Here is an 18,550-nt window from a genome sequence, read left to right as displayed (position 1 = left end):
GTTCTTTAACCTATTCTCAAAAGCTAATGTCGCTAACTTTTATCGTGCTTTCAACTTTATAATTCACTGTTGGAAGATTTTTCTCCCAATCTGCAATAAATGTCCTATTTAGGATTCTGCATCTCCATCTCCTTATTCATGAATGGCGGTTCAATGGATAAAGTTCCTCTCCTTATTCAGCAGAAGGGTTCCAACACAAAACTTCACCTATCCATGTTCTCAACAGATGTGCCTGACTCGTTAAGTGAATCTCGCACTTTATGTCTTTTTATTGTAAACAGAATATGCAGTTCCTTGTGTCGACCGCTCCTTATTCTGATTCTTTATAATTTCAAGTGCTCACTGAATTGGCCATTCAAAGAAAACCACAACCGTTTTTCCAGGACTTTCTTTTCTTTCCTCCTCTTAATGAACATTTTCATGAATCTGATTACAACTTCACTATTGTGGCCAGGTTCATCCTCCATTACTGCAGCTGTAGCAATTCAAGATGGCAGCTAATCATAAATTCTCAGGCCAACCAAGAACAAGGGAAAGATATGCCTTTATTTCTCAGAAGATTCAGTGGAATATCGATCAGCTACAGAAGTTGTGGAAAATGGCAAATGGAATTTAACCTGAGCAAGTGCGAGGTGCACTTTGGGAGGATGAACATTAAGGAGAGAGGAAACAGTTAATGGCAGGACCCTTAACTGCATTGATGTGCAGAGGAATCTTGGAGTCCAAGTTCAATGTTGATTCCACTGTGGTGGATGTTCATGTTGTATTCTATTGTGTATTGTGCTCATATTGATTGTATGGCTGCATGGCAAGTCAAATTCCACTGTACCTTAATTGGTGCATGTGGCAATAAATGTCAACTTCAACTGGATGCGAAAGCTTTGGACAGGGTGCCGAGGAGGTTTACCAGAATGCTGCCTAGATTAGAAGGTTTCAGCTACAGGGAGAGGTTGGATAAACGCAAATTGGTTTCTCTGAAATGTCAGAGGTTGAGGGGAGACTATAGAAATATATAAAATTATGAGGCACAGATAGGATAGACAGTCAGAACCTTTTTCCCCCAGGGTGGAAATGTTCAACATTAGAGGGCATCGCTATAAGGCTAGAGGGGGAAAGTTTAATGAAGATGTGCGGGATAAGTTGTTTTGAAACACAGAGGGTAGGGTGGTGGGGGCCTGGAACGCATTGTTAGGGGTGGTAGTGGAGGCAGATACAATAGTGCCATTTATGAGGCTTTTGGTTAGGCACATGGAAGTGCAGAGAATAAAGGGATATGGATCATGTGCAGGCAGATGAGATCGGTTCAGCGGGGCATCGTGTTCAGCATAAACATTGTGGGCTGAAGGGTCCATTCCTATGCTGTCCTGTTCTATGTTCTCATAGTTATTCCCTTTGAAACCTTCTATTTAAATGCTGTGGTCCTCTCAACTGCCTGGAGCATCTAGATGTCTCTCTTCTCACTGCCAGCAATGATGCACTCGAACTGCTAGATTTTGTTTTGCCAGGAAAGTGGCCACTGGGATTTAATTTCTAATTGTCTGGTAATTGTACCGAATATGCAATTTTCATTCTTTGTTGTTGATTGTTATAAATTGACATGACCACAATAGATCATCTTCAGTTCAGTGTTAACAATCACTCTTCTTACCAGATCTTGCATCAGTGAACACTTTAGAGGTCTTTGTTGCCCAACATCAAAGTTAACAATAACATACTATGATTTTGTAACAAGTGACTATTCACAACATATCCCCAGCAGTGGGATTTCCATCTTTTAATGGAATTCTAAAAGCATTCAATTCAAGCACTGCAGTGAACCAACATACTTGGCTCTCACCAGGGTCTCTTCTATACCCAGTGACTCTACTCTCACTCCCCATCCCCCCCCCCCCCCCCACTCGTAGCAAGGGCAGAGTCCCCTTTGTCCTCACCTTCCACCCTATCAGCCATCACGTACAACAAATAATCCTCCGTCATTTTCGCCACCTCCAACGTGATCCCACAACTCGCCACATCTTCCTATCTCCTCCCCTGTCTGCTTTCCGCAGAGACCACTCCCTCCGTGACTCCCTGGTCAATTCGTCCCTTTCCACCCGAACCACCCCCTCTCCGGGCACTTTCCCTTGCAACCTACACTTGTCGCTTTACCTCCACCCTTGACTCCATTCAAGGACACATGCAGTCTTTCCAGATGCGGCAGAGGTTCACCTGCACCTCCTCCAACCTCATCTATTGCATCCGTTGCTCTAGATGTCAGCTGCTCTACATCGGTGAGACCAAGCATAAGCTTTGCGATCGTTTCGCCGAACACCTCTGCTCGGTTCGCAATAACCAACCTGATCTCCCGGTGGCTCAGCACTTCAACTCCCCTTCCGAATCCGACCTTTCTGTCCTCGGCCTCCTCCATGGCCAGTCAGGACCACCGTAAACTGGAGGAGCAGCACCTCATATTTTGCTTGGGCAGTTTGCACCCAAGCAGTATGAACATTGACTTCTCTAATTTCAGGTAGTCCTTACTTTCTCCTCCCCTTCTCAGCTCTCCCTCAGCCCACTGGCTCCTCCACTTCCTTTCTTCTTCCCACCCCCGCCTTCTCCACCCTCACATCAGCCCGAAGAAGGGTTTCGGCCCGAAACGTTGCCTATTTCCTTCGTTCCATAGATGCTGCCTCACCCGCTGAGTTTCCCCAGCATTTTTGTCTACCATACTTTAGGAAGGTAGGGGATTGAAGGCTTTGGGGACTGGTTGAAGAGATGAGGCTGATCAACTCGTGATGATGTTGAATGGCAGGAGTGTTACCCCTGCTCCTACTTTCTGAAATTCCTATAAAATACCATCAATGTTTGTCTGTAATAACAAGGAACTGCAGATGTTGGTTTATTCTAAAGGAAGACACAAAATGCTGGAATAATTCAGCGGGTCAAGGAGTGTCTCTGGAGGAAATGGTTGGCTGACATTTTGGATTGTGATCCTTCTTCAGTCCTGACCTGAAACGTCAGCAAACCATGTTCTCCAAAGATGCTGCCTGACCCGCTGAGTTACTCCAGTACTTTGTGTCAGTGTTTCGATAGCTGGTTAAAATGGATGCAGTCTCAGTCAGCAGATTTTTCTCACGGTTTCATGAATGGAGCGTCGTTTTATCCTAACATGACCAAATTTATGAATGGAAGGCTGTGCTCGTAAGTGATAGGAGCAGAATTAGGCCATTCGGCCAAACACGTCTACTCTGCAATTCAATCATGCCTGATCTAACTCTCCCTCCTAACCCTATTCTCCTGCCTTCTCCCCATAACCTCTGACACCCATATTAATCAAGAAATTGAGCTATTGTACAGGGCTCTGTCATCAAGTTTGGAACAGGCACTTAACAAATATTTATATTTGGGAATGGACAAGATATATGCACTCTTTTTTTGTAGTTGAGTGGTTCACTGCTGACGACATGTTCTGGGCCCATTTGTTTCTCATATATTATGTTGGTAGAATCTGTCGACTCCAGTTGCCTCATTAAACTGTAGATTCATTTTCACTTCAAGAGAGAGAAAAAAGAAAAGAAAAACACAAATGCTCATCCTTAATCCTTCCTTAAATTCCCTGTTGAGGATTAAACTATTCTGCTGTTGAATCCCCAGTCAGCTTCCACAAACTATTTTCAATGCTGTGTTAAGCACTAAGTGAAAATCATTTGTGAATTGTGGGTGCGCATTTGAAAAACATGCGACTCGATGAACCATCATGATTGACCATAAAGTACAATTTTGAAAGTTGTAGACCAAGTCAGCATTTTGTAGAAACAAGGAACTGCAGATGCTGGTTGAGACCAAAGATAGACACAAAGTGCTGGAGTAACTCAGCTGATCAGGCAGTATCTCTGGGGGAAAAGGATGGTTGATGTTTGGATGACGAATAGTACAGCCCTTCGGCCTACAATGTTTGTGCCGAACATGATACCAAGTTAAACAAATTTCTGCCTGCACGTGATCCACATTACACCATTCACTGCATATACACGTGCCTATCTGAAAGCTTCCTAAACATCACTATTTTCCGTGCTTCCACCACTACCCCTGGCAGCAAGTTCCAGGCACCCACCACTCGTGTGTTAAAAAAAAAATGTATCCTTTAAACGTTGCCCGTCTCACCTTAAAGCTATGCCCTCTAGGCTTTGACATTTCCACCCTGGGAAAAACGCTTTGACAGTTATCTTATCGATGGCTCGCATAATTTTACATACTTCTATCAGGTGTCCCCTCAGCCTTCGATGCTTCAGAGAGGATATTCCAAGTTTGTCCAACCTCTCTTTATAGCTAATACTCATGGATCCAAGCAACATTTCCCTCCCCAAAGAATCAAGCATCCATCCTGTACTGGAATGACCAGGCCCACACGCAATACTCGAAATGCAGCTTAACCAAATGTTTCTAAAGCTTCAAGGTGATACTATCCCTCTTTCAGAGTTACCAGTTTCAAGTTTAATAAGGGTTTCTGAAGTCTGAAGAAGGGTTTCGGCCCGAAACATTGCCTATCTCCTTCGCTCCATAGATGCTGCTGCACCCGCTGAGTTTCTCCAGCATTTTTGTGTACCTTCAAGTTTAATAATACCTCCCATTACTAAAAGAAAACACAAACCATCAAAATAATCCTCTTAATATCAAATAGGTTAAACTGCAGGGTTCACATTCCTCATAACAGATGAACAGAATATTCAGCAAATTAAAAAACACAAAAGTCTTTTGCAAGTTCCATTTCACCCATGATGTACTCATCTCTAATTGCTATCAATACAATACACGGTATTTTGTCTTAGTTCCTTTCATGGGTCATTAGCTATTCACAAACAAAATAGAAATGCAACAGAAAACTCTAATAAATTCAGATTCCATTTCCTTCACAATCTTCCGTAGCATGACATAGTTTAGAATAGTAATGGCTTTCTATATATACTGGATCTAAATTAGAACACATGTATGTCATAAAAAATACTCTTCCCGTTTTCATATTTCTTCTTTGCTGACACATGTGTATTTGCTGTAAATATTCATCTGGAGCAAAAGAAATTAAAATGTACGTTTATTTTGAGTTCTTACTTTTTTTAAATCCACACGAAGTGCAGTGGCAGTCATAGAATTTGCATATAGCAAAGCTTCCACAAACAGCAACAAAACAATGACCAAATTATCTATTTTTGTGAAGTTGAGTGAAAGATAAATACTGGATCGGCACCAAAAATAACTGCGGTACTTCTTCAATTTGAGCCGTATCTTTTACATCAGCTTGAAAGAGTACATGGGCCTTGGTTCACAATTGTCAGTACTAAACCATTTGCTGTTGTGTCTTCAGCTCCAGAGCATATGTGTCTTTTTACAATACTGGAGAGATTTTGAGGAACACGATTATTATTCCGTTATTTACACCAATACACTGTTCTTAACAAAAATCTACCCATCATGTGAAACCTTATAACAGATATAAATTAGATAACTTGAAGACCGAAGTCAAAAACTTTTTTCATGACAGACAAATCTTTATCGTTTTACCACCAATTTGGACACCAAAAATGTGGCATTAAAAACACTGCCACATTTAGTTATGAATATTTAATTCATAAATAAACTTCATATGGCCCCTCATATATATACGTTTTGATAATGAATTGGGGATATATCTTCATCAATACCAGGAGAAAAATACAGTAACATAAAGATAATACAGTACAGTAAAGATCCCGTAACGGTCGTTGTGCTTGGTGTCCATTGTCACAACGTCCGTTATCGGGGTCGGTATATCCGTAAGTTAAATCACGGAGGCTCCAAATCTGAAGAAGGGTTTCGGCCCGAAACGTCGCCTATTTCCTTCGCTCCATAGATGCTGCTGCACCCGCTGAGTTTCCCCAGCAATTTTGTGTGGCTCCAAACCTCTAATGCTTCTCAAAAACCCAACGAGGTATCCTATGGTAGTAGCGATTTTTGGGGTTACCTGTCGTCACTGGTTTACAAACACCTGACTTATAGTCAGGCCCTACATACAAACATATGTTTGGTTGACTGACGGGATGGATTTGCCAGCTGCTGCAGGGCTGCTGGCATCTTCTGCCGGGTGGGAACGTGGCTTGCGTTTGCAGTCAAATTCAAGGAACTGGGACTCTGCTCGTCCTTGTACAACTGGAGCTTCAACTTCCTCAACAGACTTCAAACAGTACAAATTGGCAACAACACCTCCTCCTCCAAGTCCATCAGTATCGGGACATCGCAACCTTGCATGTTCAGTCTCCTTCTCGACTCTCTATATTCATGACCGGATACATAAAACATAGACAATAGACAATAGGTGCAGGAGTAGGCATTCGGCCCTTCGAGCCATTCAATATGATCATGGCTGATCATCCACAATCAGCACCCCGTTCCTGCCTTCTCCCCATCTTCACTATCTTTAAGAGCCCTATCTAGTTCTCTGAAAGTATCCAGAGAAACTCACAACTCTCTGTGTGAAAAAGTGTTTCCTCATCTCCGTTCTAAATGGCTTACCCCTTATTCTTAAACTGTGCCCCTAGTTCTGGACTCCCCCAACATCGGGAACATACTTCACGCCTCTAGCGTGACCAAACCTTTTATAATCTTATATGTTTCAATAAGATCTCCTCTCATCCTTCTAAATTCCAGAGTATACAAGCCCAGCCGCTCCATTCTCTCAGCATATGCCACCGTGGGAATTAACCTTGTGAACTTGCGCTGCACTCCCTCAATAGCAAGAATGTCCTTCCTCAAATTTGGAGACTAAAATTGCACACAATACTCAAGGTGTGGTCTCACCAGGGCCCTGTACAACTGCAGAAGGACCTCTTTGCTCCTATACTCAACTCCTCTTGTTATGAATGTCATAACATGCATTCACTTTCTTCACTGCCTGCTGTACGTGCATGCTTACTTTCATTGACTGATGAACAAGGATCCCCAGATCCCATTGTACTTTCCCTTTTCCCAACTTGACACCATTTAGATAATAATCTGCATTCCTGTTTTTAAAAAAAAACTTTTTTTAATAAAGTACAGCACATGAACAGGCCCTTCGACACACAATGTCTGTACTGTACATGATGCCAAACTAAATTAATCTCATCTGTTTGTACATGATCCATACACTTCCATATCCATGTGCCAAACTTAAAACCTCTTAAACACCACAGTCATATCTGTCTCTACCACCGCCCTGGCAGCACGTCTCTGGCGCCCATTACACTCTGTGTAAAAAGATTGCCCCACACATCATATCATATCTATATACTTTTAAAACTATGTGTATGTGTGTGTGGGTGCCTTTGAAACGTATCTCCTCGAAAACCAGACGCAAAAACGTGGAGATTTTTACAATTTTCGGTAGGGATTTAATTTATGAGTTCAGAAATCCACTCCTTGGACAATTATTTCCCCAAATTTTGAATAAAATTGTTCACAAAACTCAATTGCTGACGTCACATTGCTGACAATCACAAAACCAGCTGCTGACGTCACATTGCCCACATGACCACCAATCCAGGCCCACCTGCGTCCTGGGCCCCCCCCCCCCCCCCCCCCCCCCCCCCCACTGTGGATTAAAGGCGCAGAAATATCGAGAAAGTTCTGCAGAACAAAGATTCTACAGCTGCGTTCCGCTATAGCTTCTTTGTTCTACAGATCTCGGTGCAGTGACTCCTCACGCTCTGAACTTCTCCTCATAAGTTCCGCTGAACTTTCTCCTCACAACCGGCGCAGCTCATTCCAGCTGTGGTTTTCCGGAGAGTCAGAAGCCGGTACTTCTTTGCTGTGAACGCTCGCTCCTGGGCGAACGTGTCTTGCCTTAGCGGCTTTAAAGGGCTGTTGTCAGCTGGCAGTTATCAATGGCTGCGGGTGTCGCGAGGCCGAGTTATGTCACCCCCCCCCCCCCCGACGCGCGCTGACATTTGGCTCTCTGACTCCTCCCTGTTCTGTGTTCCTCTCTGTGAACGAGCAAGTTCTGCAGATCCGGAGGACAGGTGAGATCCTGGGGAGGTGAAGAGGGGAAGTGGAGGGATTGAGGGAGAGGAGGGAGTCGGGAGGGAGAGGGGGGAATGGGGGAGATGAGGAGGTAGAATGTGGGAATTGAGAGGAGTGGGGGTGATAGGGAGTGGGGGATAGATGGACTGCCCCCACACCCCTCACCTTCCCTCCCCACTCTTCCCCTACCCCTCTCCCCACTCTTCCCCCTCTCCCCTACCCCATCTCCCCATTCTTCCCCCTCCCTCCACTCTTCCGCCTCTCTCCCCTACCCCATCTCCCTCCTGACCTCCCTCCACCCCTCCCCTACCCTCCCCCCCTCTCTCCTCACCTCTCACCCCTCCTCCTCCAACCTCCCCCCACCCACCCTCCCTCTCCTCCTCCCTGCCTCTTGCCCTTCTGCTCTGTCTCTCCCCTCTCTCTCCCCCATCTCTCGCTCCCTCCCCCCTCTCCCCTCCTCTCACTCTCCCCCCTTCCCTCTCTCTCTCTCCCCTCCCATCTTTCTCACCCTCCTTCCCCACCTTCCCCCCTCATCCACCCACCCTCTCCCCCTCCCCTCCACCCCCTTCTCCCTCTGTCTCTTGCCCTTCTGTCTCTGCCCCTTTCTCTCTGTCTCTCCCCATTCTCTCTCTGCCCTCACTCTCTATCCCCCCCCCCCTCTAGACGCGCCTGCGAGCTGTGGGTTATGCGTCAGTGGATAGGGCGGTTATGGGGTAAAATGAGCAAACTAATATTAATATATCAAGGGGGTAGTTAGCGTGTGTGCGGGGGGGGGGGAGGTAGATAGTGTGTGTGACGCCGCATGCCACCCCCCGCAACCACACGTTGAGGGAACAGACCCAACGGGTCTGCACTTGGTCTAGTCTCCTTTATATTTTGCCCTTTCACCTGAAAGCTACGCCCTCTAGTCTTTGACATTTTCACCCTGGAGGAAAAGGTTCTGACTCTCTACCCTATCTACACCCCTCATAATTTTATATAATTCCATCAGGTCTCTCTTCAACCTCTCGTCTGCCAAAACAAAAATGCTAGTTTATCCAACCTTCTTTATCGCTAATACCCTCTAAATCTACCCGCTAAATCGCTAATACCCTCTACTGCAGGCAGCATTCAGGTAAACCTCTTCTGCACCCAAAGCTTCTATACCCTTACTGTAATAGGACACAGGAACTGTATGCAATACTCCAAATATGACCAAGCTAAAGGCCTATAAAGATGTATCATGACTTCTTGATTATTATACTCAATAGAAACATAGAAAATAGGTGCACCAACCAGTGAAAACAAACATATTACATGCCTTCTTGACCGCTATTTCTTTGTGCTGCTAGTTTCAGAGAGCTGGACTAACTAAGTGGGTCAGGCAGCATCTGTGGAGAAAGCCTGATCCGCTGAGTTACTCCAGCATTTTATGTCTATCTTTGGAGTAAGCCAGCATCTGCAGCTCCTTCCTACACTTTCAGAGAGCTATGGACTTGTACCTCAAGATCCCGCTACATTTATATCGTTAACTATTAGCTATTAACTATATATTTTCCTCTAATATTTAACCTCCCAAAGTGCACCGCATCACACATGCTCAGATTAAACTCTATCTGCCATTTCTCCATCATTTGTGTACCTGATCTATACCCCACTGTAGAATTTGGCAGCCTTCCTCACAGTCTGCAAATGTACTAGCCAGACACAGCTGCAATGCCATCTTTGAATTCTCTGACTTTACCACCAGCATTGGACAAATAATGGGTAATAACAAGTCAAAGTACAGGATAGAGATCAGTTGAGCAGTGGTAGAACAATGATCTTGCTCAAAACATTAGCAGGTATATAGTTAGGTTGTCATTAAGTTGAAAAGGGTGCAAAAGCGATTCACTAGGATATTACCAGGGCTTGCAGGCTTGAATTAAAGCGAGAGGTTGGATAGGCTGAGGTTTTATTTATTTTGTGCATGGAGGCCGGGGGTTGATATTGTTGAGGTGTGCAAGCATGGATAAGGTGAATGTTCAGTTTTTTTCGCCCATGGTAGAGGATTTAAAAACAAGAGTGCATAGAATTAAGGTGAGAATGGAGTGATTTAAGAGGGACTTGATGGACAATTTTTTCACTCGGAGGGTAGTCTGTATTTGGAATGAGCTGTTAAAAGAACCTATAGCAGTGGATAAAATTACGATTTAAATTAAAAAAGCATTTGGAGTAGATGGGTTTAGAGGGATATGGGCCAAATGCAGGCACACAGGACTAGTCCAATATGCCAACTTGGCAGCTCTGAGTCTAAGATCAAGAAACTGATTATTCAATTCAGAAAGGGAAAGGCGAGGGACAATGCACCTGTCTTCATTGATGGGGCGGCTGTGGAGAGAGCTAACGGTTTCAAGTTCCTGAGTGTGCACATCTTTGATGATCTGTCCTGGCCCCAGCAAAATGATGCAATCATTAAGATAGCTCATCAACGCCTCTACTTCCTCCGAGGTTGAAAGGAGATTCTGCAAGTCCAGACTATTCTATTGGACTTCTACAGGCGCACAATAGAGAGCATACTGACTGGTTGCATTGTGGTCTCGTTCAATAATTTGAATGCTCACAAATGAAGGAAGCTGTTGAAAGTGATCCATCATTCCACCGGGTGGCGCCATACGATGGCAGCCTCGTCAACAGTCTGTCTTGTCCTTTTCTTCTTTTGTTTTTTTAGTCTGGTGTTAAATGTATGTTTTAATGTATCTTTAGTTTTGTATTATGTGGGGCGATGGGGAAACTTTTTTTATCTCTTTCCTCGACGGAGATGCAACTTTTTCCTTATGGTATCTCTGTCCGCACGCACTGCAGCCTAACGTCGTGGAGCTGGCGGTCCCTTTGCTGGAGATCGACTTTGGAAGCTCCAACTTCGGGAGCCTGCGGACGTAACATAATGGAGCTCGTGATCCCTTTGTCAGGGACTCACTTCGGGAGCTCCAACTTCAGAAGCTTCGACCGCCCCGATCACAGGAGCTTTGATCGCCCCGACTGTGGATGGTTTGCTGCCCCGACCGCGCGGGAAAAGGAGGCAAGAAGATAATACGTTATTGCCTCCCATCACAGTGCGCTGTGGTGGATGTTTAGGTTGATTTTTATGTAGTTGTGCGTCTTGGTGCTTTTTTGGTATGAATGTATGTCAATTCGAAGTATGTTTTTACATACTTGGCTAATAAATTAATTACAATTGCATATGGACCTCTCCACTATCAAAAGGACCATACAGTGAACGCTGACTCAAGACAGCTAATATTATCAACGACCTACACCACCGTGGACACACTCTCTTCTCGTTTCTACCATTGGGAAGATGGTATAGGAGCCTGAGAACCTGTACTGCCAGGTTCAAGAACAGCTTGTTCCCATCAACCATCAACTTCATGAACCCCCTACACAAACCTAACCACAATAATATCAAACATCTCAACTCTACGGAACCACTACAGACTTTGGTTATGTCCACTAAACAATGGTTATTCTACCTTCTTATTTTTTTGCACTATCGTGGTCTAGTTTACCAGGAATAACTGATATCGTGCAATTATTGTTGTTGTTGACCTTAATGAGCCTATAAATCTGTAACGTTAGAATTTCATTGGTCTGGTTCATATCACTTGACTTGATTTCCAGCCGTGAGATGGGAAGCACCTATAAATTTATCCTCTCACTGTCCCATTATTTATTTGTCTTCCCATTAGTGGATACGCCTTAGTACCGAGGCCCGATGTCCTGAATGTCTCTTCCGAATCCTCCGCACCTCTCTTTCCACCCTTAAGAGACCCAATTTTTAGTGATTTATGTCTATGTCAACATTTGCCTGACAACGCACCAGTAAAGCCATTTCGGTCATTTTGCTACATTAAAAGGGGTTTATAAATACAAAACCTTGTCTGGATGTCAACCAATACATTTCCTGCCATACACATCGCGAAGAATTTAACATCGTTGAATGAATAAAATAGATTAATACAAGTAGACAGATCAGCGACACGCTGACACCTTAAAAGGAAACTTCAGAGTTTTTAACAAGTTCTCCTTGGATCTGAACTCGCTGCTCCACGACAATCAAATGCAATTAGACGCAGGCACCTTACCTGGCTTGGCTGGTTTAGGTGGTGGTTTTGACATTGCTGTCTCAGATAGTATCAAATTTTATAAAGTAATTGTAAGCTATCACAGCAAACGCGAGGATTATCTGGGTTCCGGGGTTGAGGAAGTTGCAGCAGAGACGCGCTCCGAGCGGGCGGGGGGAGGGAGGGAGGAACCAGGAAGAACGGCGCGTCGGGCGTGATGACGCAGCGGCGTGGACAACCCGCTCCGCCCGACGGAGTGGCGTCATCGAACGGACGACCCGCCCTTCCCGCCTGGCGCGTGACGTCACACCGCCGACTCTCTGCTACGTCCCGCTCAGCGGGCTGACGTCACCGTACGGACGCCCCGCCCGGCGGACAGACGTCGCAGCGTCAGCACCCAGGCATGAATCACCAAGCAAGGTGTCGCCACACCGCCCATGACGTCACCGAGCGTCTGTCCTGCTGGTTTGGCCGCATATGCTGGGGCTTCAGCGTCGCTCAGGTAACGGGGCTCCGCTCATGTTCGGGGCCCAGGGCCCGGGTCGTCGTCAACCCGTCCAACCGGCTGCGGAGACCCGGCGGCGGCTGCGGACGCTGTCCGGCCCCGGAGCCCAAGCGCGGGTCACGGGATAGACAGAGAGATCCTGGCACTAAAGGAGGGAGGACAGACAGACAGACAGCGGTGGTAAAATCCCTGCAGGTCGGGCAGCGTCGGAGGTACAGAGCTATAACGGTTCAGGTTACTAACCTTTCAACACAACGTAGCAATGTTACAAAATGTTGAGATTTTAAAAATCAAGTCTGCAATTTATCCCATCAGATAAAGCATAAAAATAAGTTTAATTTGACACCTAATTCACTTTCATATCTCAAGTATTTAAAAAGTTATGGCCATTTTCATACTCGGAAATGAGCATCTTGTTCCCTATTGATTTTCTATGGACATAACAAAAAAGCTGTGATCGTGAACAGTCAAAAGCCCATAACTTTCTTAAAAAATAAGAGAACTGAATGAAATTTTCAGTTATCATAGATTGAAGCATTCTGAAACAAATATAAAATAATCTTACTTGGATGACCTGAAATTAAAGCATATAATTAGTTAGTTACCTAATTGTAGCTAATTTCAGACCAATTACTAGATCTAAACATCTATCCATTTCTTAATAAATGATTAACATTTTTAAATAGCCTAAATGTCCAAATAATATTCACAAATAATTCACAATAAAACATGATTTTTAAATCTCATTTACATTAATTTATAGACCAAATGGAAGGAATTTAGTGTTCAATTGCTGTAAATAAATGCCCATTTAAATCAGCGTTCCAGTGGGTCCCTGTGGAACGCTTGTTTAGAATGTTCACATTGCGGTAGATTTGTGCCCCCAAATGCCGAGAAAAATACTGCGGGATATAATGGGCCCAAAATGAGCTACTCGCAATATTAAACTTTGTATAAAGGGATCTTTAGAAGCCCTTTTTAATGTAAAATTATACAGCTTACCTACAGTTGTCTGCTTTATGAGACCCTGCGGTTGCTGGTGGTCGCGGGTTTAAAGATTGATTTTTAAACTACTATAACTATTATTCAAGGCCTTTAAAACTAATAATAGCTTTTGCGATGGGGTCTTTCAGCGATTTTTCGTTAATATTTTACAAGGCTGAACATCTTCGATTGGAACAGCCTAGAGAAAATCGCGTTTTAAACCCGCCCCCCTCTAAACGGCGCCAAAATCGCGCACACCCGCAGCGACAGATTTTCAGCGACGCTTCAGGTAGGCTTTGCAACATACCTACAGACAGCGGTGGTAAAATCCCTGCAGGTCGGGCAGCGTCGGAGGTACAGAGCTATAACGGTTCAGGTTACTAACCTTTCAACACAACGAGAAGAAGTTGGAAATCAAACATATTGCAGAGGAGTGGGTATCACAAGACGTCTGCTGGGTGGTGGAATGGCAGCTGACTCAGACTAGTTCATCCCAAATTCATCTTAACAACGGTGGCGTCGTCGGCGAATTTAAAGATGGAATTGGAAGTGTGTCTGGTCACTCAATCATGGGTAGAGGGTGCGGAGAGCAGGGGGCTGAGCTGCGCTATCTCCTATGCTGATAGTTATTGAGCAAAAAGCGTTGCTGCCAATTTGTACTGATTGTGGTCTGTTGATTAGGAAGTTGAGGATCCAGTTGCAGGCGGATGTACAGAGATTCAGTTCCCTGAGCTTGCTAACTAGTTTCATAAGTCAGGAACGGATTTGGGCATTCGCCCCATCGAGTCTAGGCCGCTATTCAATCATGGCTGATCTATCTTTCCCTCTCAACTCTATTGTCCTGCCTTCTCCCCATAACTTTTGACACCCTTACGAATCAACAACCTGTCAAATATTTCAAAATACTTGGTGACTTGGCATCCAAAGCCATCTGTGGCTTTGGCCCAACTTGCTCACATCGACCAACATGTCCCATCTACACTAGTCCCACCTGCATGCGTTTGGCCTATGTCCCTCTAAGCCTGTCCTATCCATGTACCTGTCTAATTGTTTATTAAATGTTGCGATAGTCGCTGCCTCAACTAGCTCCTCTGGCAGCTCATTCCACACACTTACCACCCTTTGTGTGTAAAAATTACCCCTCAGATTTCTATTAAATCTTTTCCACCACCTTTAACCTCTGGTTCTCGATTCCTCTACTCTGGAGAAGATACTGTGCGTTTACCCGATCTATTCCACTCATGATGTTATACACCTCTATAAGATCACCCGTCATCCTGTGCTCCAATTAATAAAGTTCCAGTCTGCTCAAGCTCTCCCTGCAGCTCAGTCCCTCGAGTCAATCAATCAAATCAATCAAAATACTTTATTGTCATTCAAAAATACACCAATAAATGCAAGTCTGAACAAAATGTTGTTGCATCTGGCTCACCGTGCAACATAAAATAACAGAAGGATAAAATAGATAATAGTGGCGGCACATTACATGGCATTCAAGAGTCTGATGGCTCGGGGGAAGATGTGGTTGCAGAACTTGGCCGTTCTGCTCCTTATACTGCGATACCTTTTGCCCGAGGGCAACAGTCCATGATGGAGATGTGTTGGGTCTTTTATAATGCTGTTGGCCTTGGACAAGCAACGTTTGCACGCAATGTCCCGGATTGAAGGAAGAGAAGTCCCGATGATTTTTTTCAGCCGTCCTGGCAACATCCTCATCTTCCAGGTGCGACAGAGATTCACCTGCACCTCCTCCCACCTCATCTATTGCATCCGCTGCTCTAGATGTCAGCTGATCTACGTCGGTGAGACCAAGCGTAGGCTTGGCGATCGTTTCGCCAAACACCTCCACTCGGTCTGCATTAACCAACCTGATCCCTCTGTGGCTCAGCACTTCAACTCCCCCTCCCATTCCGAATCCGACCTTTCTGTCCTGGGCCTCCTCCATGGCCAGAGTGAGCACCACCGGAAATTGGAGGAGCAGCACCTCATATTCCACTTGGGCAGTCTGCACCCCAGCGGCTTGAACATTGACTTCTCCAATTTCCAGTAGCCCTTGCTGTCTCCTCCCCTTCCCAGCTCTCCCTCAGCCCTCTGGCTCCTCCTCTTCCTTTCTTCTTCCCGCCCGCATCAGTCTAAAGAAGGGTTTTGGCCCGAAACGTCCTCATAAATCTTCTTAGCACCTTTTCCAACTTTACAACATCTTTCCTATAACAGGACACCCAGAACTGAATACAATGCTCTAAATGCAGCCTCACCAATGTCTTATATAACTGCAACATGACCTCCCAACTTCTGTATTCAATACTCTGACTGATGAAGGCCAATGTGCCAAAACCCTTTTTGACCAATTTATCTACCTGCAATGCCACCTTCAAGTTAATCTTGCCATGTACATTCTCATCCAAATCATTGATATAGATGACAAACAGGAATGAGCGCAGCACTGAACCCTGAGGCACACCACGAGTCACAGGCTTCCATTCTGAGAAGCAACTTTCCACCATCACCCTCTGCTCCCTTCCATGAAGACAATTTTCTATCCATTCATCTATCTCTCCTTGGATCTCATGTGATCTAACCTTCCAGAGCAGCCTACCCAGTGAAGGAATGGCAGAGGAGGTGAATAACTTTTTTGCATCAGTCTTCACAATGGAAGGCAAAAGCAACGTGCCTGAAATTCAAGAGAGTCGGGGTGGAAGTTAGTGGATTGGCTATTATCAGGGATAAAGTGCTTGGCAAGTTGAAATGCTGAAGGTGGATAAGTCACCTGGATTCGGATGGAGTGCACCCTAGGGTTCTGAAAGAGGTGGCTTCAGAGATTGTGGAGGCATTGATAGTGATATTACAGGAGTGGTCCCAAATGATTGGAAAATTGCCAATATTACTCCATTGCACAAAAACGGAGCAAGGCAGAATAGTGGGAACTGTAGGCTGGTTAGTCAGACTTCGGTGGTAAGATGTTAGAGTCCATTATAAAGGATGAGATTGCAGGGTACTTAGAAGTTCACGATAAAATAAGCCAAAGCCAGCATGGCTTTGTGAAGGAGAGATCTTGCTCGGTAAATTTGCTGGAATTCTTTGAAGTAGTAAATAGTAAAGCAGAGAGATAAGTCAATAGATGTGGTTTACTTAGATTATCATAAAGCCTTGATAAGGTGTCACACGTTAGGCTGTTTAGGAAGATGAGAGCCCACGGTATCAAAGAGCAGATACTAGCATGGATAACATGGCTAGTATCATGATTGGCTGGATGGCAGAAGCCAAAGAGAGGCAGTAAAGGGCACTTTTTCTGGTTGGCTGCCAGTGACTAGTGGAGTTCTGCAAGGGTCGGTGCTGGGGCTGCTCGTTGTATATTAATGATGTGGACGAGAGGATTGAAGGCTTTGTAGTCAAGTTTGTGGATGATACGAAAATATGTGGAGGTAGTGTAGAGAAAGCAGGGACTCTGCAGAAGGACTTGGACAGGTTGGGAGAGTGAGCAGAGAAGTGGCAGATGGAATATAGTGTAGCAAAGTGTGGACTCATTCATTTTGGTAGTTGGAATAAAGGCGTAGACAATTTTCTAAATGGGGAGAGAATCCAGAATTCGGAGGTGCAAAGGGACTTGGAAGTGCTGGTGCAGGATTTCCAAAAAGTTAATCTGCAAGTTGAATTGGTAGTAAAGACAGCAAACTCAATACTAGGATTTATTTCAAGAGGGCTTGTACACAAAAACAGGGATGTAATGCTGAGGCTCTATTAGGCACTGGTAAGGCCGCATTTAGAATATTGTGAGTAATGTTGGGCACCATATCTGAGGAAGGATGTATAAGAAGGAACTGTAGCTGCTGGTTTAAACCGAAGATAGACACAAAAAGTGGGTGTAACAGCGGGACAGGCAGCATCTCTGGGGAAAAGGTCAAAAAACTGGACTAACAGCGGGACAGGCAGCATCTCTGGAGAGAAGGATTAAAAGCTGGAGTAACTCAGTGGGACAGGCAGCATCTCTGGAGAGAAGGACAACAAGCTGGAGTAACCTCTTGTAAACCTCCTCTGGAGAGTGTCCAGAGGAGGTTTACAAGGATGCTCCCATGAATGAGTAGAATCAGAATCAGAAACACACTTTATTCGCCAAGTATGTTTTGCAACATACGAGGAATTTCATTGGCCAGGTCAGTCATACAATTAAAAGCAACAGATCACTCAAAAACACATTTTAACATGAACATCCACCACAGTGACTCCTACACATCCCTCACTGTGATGGAAGGTGAAATAAAGTTCAAGTCCCTTATAGAAACTTACAAAATTCTTAAGGGGTTGGACAGGCTAGATGCAGGAAGATTGTTCCCGATGTTGGGGAAGTCCAGGACAAGGGGTCGCAGTTTAAGGATAAGGGGGAAATCTTTTAGGACCGAGATGAGGAAAACATTTTTCACACAGAGAGTGGTGAATCTCTGGAATTCTCTGCCACAGAAGGTAGTTGAGGCCAGTTCATTGGCTATATTTAAGAGGGAGTTAGATGTGGCCCTTGTGGCTAAAGGGATCAGGGGGTATGGAGAGAAGGCAGGTACAGGATACTGAGTTGGATGATCAGCCATGATCATATTGAATGGCGGTGCAGGCTCGAAGGGCCGAATGGCCTACTCCTGCACCTATTTTCTATGTTTCCCTTAGTACTTCCTCGGTCGTGGGCTTTGAGCCCCCGTTGACGGGACGATCTTGACTCCCGTAGCCGGCGCCGTTTGGGCCCTCCGCGTCGAGGCGATAAGCTCCCGCATCGGGGGGGGGGATGTCAGCTGGTCGAGCCTTCCGCGACGTTGGAGTTTCCCGAACTTCTGAATTCTCTGGGGTGGAACCCTCTCCAAGACAGACGTGAAGCTCACCGATTGACCTGTTTTTACAAAATGTTAAATGGTCAGCTCGACATAGATTACAAGACCTACACCAAACCCAAACCAATTAGGGGCAGATGAGGGCATTCGATCCAATT

The 18,550-nt window shown here is 45.0% G+C and overlaps 2 protein-coding genes across 3 annotated transcripts in view; one reads left to right on the top strand and one right to left on the bottom strand.

The window, feature by feature from the left end:
• ostf1 (osteoclast stimulating factor 1) overlaps positions 1-12,287 on the bottom strand; it is a 79,955-nt gene extending 67,668 nt beyond the window's left edge. The window contains exon 1 of the mRNA XM_033017564.1: positions 12,111-12,287. Coding sequence (XP_032873455.1) covers positions 12,111-12,144 — 34 coding nt within the window. The 5' untranslated portion in view covers positions 12,145-12,287. The remainder of the gene's footprint in view (positions 1-12,110) is intronic.
• A 164-nt stretch (positions 12,288-12,451) lies between these two features.
• The window catches only part of nmrk1 (nicotinamide riboside kinase 1), a 53,359-nt gene continuing 47,260 nt past the window's right edge, over positions 12,452-18,550 (top strand). The window contains exon 1 of one of the 2 annotated variants that reach the window (XM_033017563.1): positions 12,452-12,591. Coding sequence is in view for 1 of the 2 variants with exons in the window: in XM_033017562.1 (XP_032873453.1) it covers positions 12,493-12,806 (314 nt within the window). In the remaining variant the exon portion in view is untranslated. Of the gene's footprint in view, positions 12,807-18,550 lie in introns of both variants that reach the window. The other variant, XM_033017562.1, reaches the window with a different exon arrangement.

The sequence above is a fragment of the Amblyraja radiata genome, chromosome 3 (genome assembly GCF_010909765.2).
Source record: "Amblyraja radiata isolate CabotCenter1 chromosome 3, sAmbRad1.1.pri, whole genome shotgun sequence".
NCBI lineage: Eukaryota > Metazoa > Chordata > Chondrichthyes > Rajiformes > Rajidae > Amblyraja > Amblyraja radiata.
This window is presented reverse-complemented; position numbering and strand designations above follow the sequence as displayed.